This window comes from Pygoscelis adeliae, unplaced genomic scaffold (assembly GCF_000699105.1).
Source record: "Pygoscelis adeliae isolate BGI_AS28 unplaced genomic scaffold, ASM69910v1 Scaffold277, whole genome shotgun sequence".
NCBI classification, from domain to species: domain Eukaryota; kingdom Metazoa; phylum Chordata; class Aves; order Sphenisciformes; family Spheniscidae; genus Pygoscelis; species Pygoscelis adeliae.
This window is the reverse complement of record NW_008825218.1, coordinates 1,124,993-1,130,573: the sequence shown is the minus strand read 5'-3', so window position 1 is coordinate 1,130,573 and position 5,581 is coordinate 1,124,993. Positions and strand designations below refer to the sequence as shown.

General features: G+C 35.3%; 1 protein-coding gene across 1 annotated transcript in view; it reads right to left on the bottom strand.

The window, feature by feature from the left end:
- The window catches only part of CENPP (centromere protein P), a 158,321-nt gene extending 152,776 nt beyond the window's left edge, over positions 1-5,545 (bottom strand). The window contains exons 1-4 of the mRNA XM_009329269.1: positions 5,351-5,545; positions 3,316-3,470; positions 2,322-2,479; positions 1,869-1,957 (exon numbers count right to left, since the gene is read on the bottom strand). Coding sequence (XP_009327544.1) covers positions 1,869-1,957; positions 2,322-2,479; positions 3,316-3,452 — 384 coding nt within the window. The 5' untranslated portion in view covers positions 3,453-3,470; positions 5,351-5,545. The remainder of the gene's footprint in view (positions 1-1,868; positions 1,958-2,321; positions 2,480-3,315; positions 3,471-5,350) is intronic.
- Between the last annotated feature and the right edge of the window lie 36 nt (positions 5,546-5,581).

Here is a 5,581-nt window from a genome sequence, read left to right as displayed (position 1 = left end):
GGGGAGACCTTATTGCAGCCTATTGGTACTTAAAGGGGGCTTATAAAAAAGATGGTGGCAAACTTTTTAGCAGGGCCTGTTGCGACAGGACAAGGGAGAATGGCTTTAAACTGAAGGGGGGTAGATTTAGACTAGATATAAGGAAGAAATTTTTTACACTGAGGGTGGTGAAACACTGGCCCAGATTGCCCAGAGAGGTGGTGGATGCCCCATCCCTGGAAACATTCCAGGTCAGGTTGGACGGGGCTCTGAGCAACCTGATCTAGTTGAAGATGTCCCTGCCCATGGCAGGGGGGTTGGACTAGATGACCTTTAGAGGTCCCTTCCAACCCAAACTATTCTATGAGTCTACTTCTTGACTTGGGTATGTAACACCAAAAATAAAAAACAAAAGCTGTATATTATGGCACAATTAAAAACTGTACTCTTCATTGGTGTCTGCTTAACTAATTTACCATCTTCCAGAACATGTCCACAACCCACACCATACAAATGCATAAAATATTGGCAATTCAAAGTTTATTAACTTAAGGTAAATTGCATTGCATATTAAATTGTAAGTTACAGGTGCCATGTATTTTTATTAAAAAAAATTAGGTCATGCAAAAGATTAACTCAAAATTATGTTTTTTCAACTGAAGTGTTTTGGTTTTTTTTAAACATATACACTTGATATTCTATGTATCACTTACTCTAGTGTATGTCATCAGCGTGAAATAGCACAAGTTTTAGGCATTACATAGACAAGTGCTGCCATCTAGTGATGTAGTAGATTTAAGCATCACCAATGCCACTATATAAATAAACTTAACATCCAGTTACTCATCTGAGCTCCACTCACACTAAAAGATGTCATAATTCTGCAGAAGCATATGGGTGAGAAAAAAACACATTAATCCAAGTCACATGATTGATGCTGGCTATTTCTATGCTCAAAGCTAAATGCAGTTTTATACAAGCAAATGGTAAAAAGATATCACTAAGACCACAAGTTTCAAGTCATGAATGGACTTAAGAGGTTGCAGAATAACCTCATTCAGCTGAACTCCTGCAGTTTCAAATTATGCAATCCACATGTGACTATCTAAATACTCATTTCTTAAATTCATAATATGGCTTTTCTTAAGATTAGGAAGGACATCTTTACATAGCAAGGCAGTTTTTAATACTATCAGGTCCAATCACATTCAATTTAAAAAATACCTTTAAAGCTGAGCTGAAAATCAAGTTTTCTTGAGAAGGAAATTTCCTGATGTCAAAAAATTATTACAAATTGGGGTACATTATTACAAATTGGGGTAGAAGCTGTTTTCCACTGCTTATCATTTTGAATTCTGTGCTAAGAATAGATTCTTATGAAAGAGCTTCCTTGCAAAAAAACTGTAATCATTAGTGTAAGTTCTGTGCAGTCCCGTGAAGTAACGGTTAGTCCCACCAGCCAAGAGAACAGAAACATAACCAAAGAAGAAGAAAAAAAAAAAACCACCCACACCACCACAATTGTTCAAGTTTGTAGTGTTTTAGCTTTTCCTCAGTTTCCTCAAGAGAGGTAAGGTTTGGAATTTTCCTGTCTCCAGAACAAGATATCTGACTATAGGAGAACATGATAAGAATTTTGTGACTGAATGTTGAACCTGACCTTCAGAACTATTTTGCTTGGATGCGCATGGAATTCAAAAGTTGGGTCCAGCTGTTACAGAGTGAAAACAACCCACTGAGGCTTAGATTAAGGAGACTCAGGCAATCAAAATGACAAAATACCAGTTGAAGATTTCAGCTGGAAAAGGAAGTATTGACATTTGTCCATTTGAAGTTTTGCTTGTTTGCTTGGTTGTTTTGGTTTTTTTTAAACATACATCCATCCTTACCTGCATTTCAAGAAGCTGGAATTCCAATTGAAAAGACAGGGAGTGGCAATTCCCTGATAATCTGTGCTTCCGCACTGTTCTGTTTGTAGCTGTTATAAAATAAAGTTAACAAAATACTTGATTATAATTCTATTCAACAATTATTGCATTTCTTCCGTTACTCATATTTAAAGTACCAACTGATACCATCCATCATATCAATAAAGAAGTCAAGTTAAACATGTTAAAAAAAAACCCACCAAAACAACTTCACAGTGGTCTTTCACTTTCCCACTATGCGAAGTACTATATTTACTCAGAAACTATTTTGTCAAGAAAGAAAATTCTATTGTATTTCAAAATAATTGTCTTTCTGCTAACATTGAAAGTAGAATTACAACATGCATTTGCAAATGTAATGAACTGAAACAGTGTGCTCAGTGTAGCACCAGTAAAGGGCACAAAAATGCTTACTTTTTTCCACTGTTTTCTTGGAATGACTTGTGAACTGAATACCAGTAAATTTCATTAAAAATGAAAGATCTGTTTCTAGACTTTCAAGTTGAGCTTTCAGGTCTGACGGAGATTCATGTCCCTTAGATTGTCCCTGAAATTCTCTTTGGAATGATTTTCTAGAATTGAAAAAGAAAAAAAAAAAATCAAAAAGGCAAAAGACCCAGACATAAGAACATGTTTTGTCACATCAGTACAGCAATACCATTAAATAAAAGGCATTTGTAATGTGATCTGATGATTTTCAGACCAAGATTAGTTTTCAATGAGTCAAATTTCGGTTGGATCATATACTAGGAACAGTAAACTATTCTGACTTACATAAATACTTTATGTTCACTGCCAGGTAGACACAGCCTTTATTGTATGTCTTGAGATGCAAGTATCCATTTCGAGGAACGTACAACAGAAATGAGCTGTGACGCCTTTACTCATTTAAATGGCTTATTTTATCTATGGAGTGTACATTTACTATGGAATATCAGTTAAATAATGGGAACAAAAAGCCCTAACATGGCACTTCTGTAGCATATAACTAGTCACACCTGCACATGTCCCCAGTACCCCCCACATTTTTTTTTTTTTTTTTAAGTAAATGTGCACTGAGCTGTTTCACAGTGCATAATGGAAAACATAGCTTTTGCAGTCAACAACTTTGCAGGGCCCGCACAGTAACATACCTGATATCATGCTCCGACCACTAAGACTGCCTTTAAAAAAAAAAAAAGCAAACAAACAAAATCCTAAACCCCCCCCCCAAACTACCAACAGAAGGCACTAAAAAGAGATCAACTATTTATTATTTGTAATCTTTTACCATATATAGCCCACGTCCTAAACAAAGATCAGCACTGTAAAAATAGCATAAGGGAAGTCCTAACATAGAGGTAAAAGTTTATCCTGAACAATTTTGACAAAGAAACACTATTAATCCAACATGTGAAAAAAGGCATACATTGACATTAATATCTCCTCGTCAGAAAAAAAGGTGGATTCTTGTTGGCTATCTTCATACTTTTCAGCCAGTAGTTTAATTTCTTCTTCCAGTGACTGGATTTCATCTTCATAAACTTGACAAATGCTGTTGTCCATTTCTCAGAATCAATGTTACTAGATAAAACAAAATAAGTATATTTCTTAGGCCAAATAAAAAAAAAATCCATTTTCAAAATAAATTATTTTTATCCAAGGAATTAATTTAAGAAATTAAAATGAGACAGTTCTATTATATTTTATGACTTCTGAAAACTGAAGAATTGGTACATACAATTTTTAAATATCCCAGATAGCTTTGACAAGTATAATAATTTATACCTCCGTAAAGAATTCTAGAGTGTCAAACACTCCTGTTTCCTATGGAAGATTAAACTAACATGTAAACCTTGATCCTCAACCAAATTTGACAGGAATTCTGTCACCAACTTGAAAAGAGAATTAGGTTTTCAGCAAAACTCCACTCTTAATACTACAGTACTCTGTCATCAATGTAACTCTTATTTAAACCCCAGAAAGTCCACTTAGAAAGACACTACGAGAGCAGAAAAGCCACTTTTTCCATAATTCTGAATGTAACAAAGCTTCCTAAGAAACATGGTAACTCAGTCTGCTAAAAGCATCATGAACAGGAAAGATCCTACTTCCAGTGAATACAGGAAGCTACTAGATACCCGCAAGAATGGTGACAAAGAACAAATTTCTGACTTTACATAAAAGAAGAAAAAAGTTTTCTCCAAAATAGATAACAATTTTGAAAAAAAAAAAATGTAGTTTTGTTTTATTAGTTTCTCAAAGACTTAATTCCTTGAATCCAAATGTAGTTATTAAACCAATTTTAAGACACAGATCACTGCATAGCCTCCAAATACAGAAGTTAAATCAGGAATCTAATGTAGTCAAAGGCTTTCTTTAAGAATCTTTTTAACTAATCATGATTTCATCCAGGAGCATATCCAGCTGTTTCACATTTGCTGTAAAAGAACAACAAGCTGTTCTGCAGATAGAAAGCAATCCTACTCAGATACAGAAACTGCATCCAGCTTTGACCAATTCACCTAACAATCCACCTGATTAAATAAAGCACAGCTGTTCCTAACACCATAGCATAATCTGCCTTTCAAGTAAACACCAGTAAAGAGACACAAAGAAACCACCATGTTTCACAAATAATTCAAAATAAATGTACATCAATTTTAAGAAAAAAAAAAAATCTGACATTCAGCCTAGACACGACACATTCAAAGGACAGTGGAGAACATTATGCAGCTCAATACTGATGTATTAATACTTTCAACCAGGAAAGAAAAAAAAAGTCTAGTTTTACATGTGTTTTTGAACAACCCCTACTTGTATTTGCAAGATCCACGCTAACATGGTTCAATAAAAAGAAACAGCACCTGAATAACACATATAAGAAAACAACATTCAAAACATGGTTTGCATTAAAAACTTATTTAGTGAATAAAGAAAGTATATGCAATTAAAGAAGCTCTGAGATTGTGCCTAGTCCTGACCTCCTCTGAAATTTTAAAGCAATTTTATGCATGTATGACAACAAACAAGATCAGTGGGGACAAGAAATAGTTCTCCAACTTTTAATGCATCCTATTGGCTTTTTTTTTTTTAACTGGATACATTGAAGAAAGTTTTGGTCATAAGAGTACATTGGGAAAAAGAAAAACATTACAATAGCCACAACTTCACCCTAGGTTGTTAGCTAATTCCTCTTTTAACAGCTGGCTGTTTTGAAGATAGTAACACAACACACATTCCTTACAGCTATTTTAACTCAAGTGATTTTAATAGACTGCAGAAGACTCAAAGACTATTTATAACTTCAAAGAGCATTATTTCCAGAAAAAAATACCCGTACATACTTTTAATTAAGCATAAATTTAGCGACAATCAACCAATCATTTCTCCTCACCCTAAGCATACACACACACATAAATACATTTGTGCATTAACGGTAAATATCTCACGTTTCTACGTACCTGCCCGTACACACCCCCAAGCATTTGCTTTTATGCTGCCACAAGAAGAGGTGGGAAGAGCATTCGAGAGTTTGTGAGAAACGAGCTGGTGGGGTTCTGTGTTTCGTTGCTTTGCTTCTAGCCTTCAAATCTCACAAGCTAGCGGCTAGAAACACGACTCGGAGAGCCGGTGCTAGCCCCAAGACACGGGCTGAGGCTCACAGGTGCCAGAGACTGCCCCGGCGGCACAAC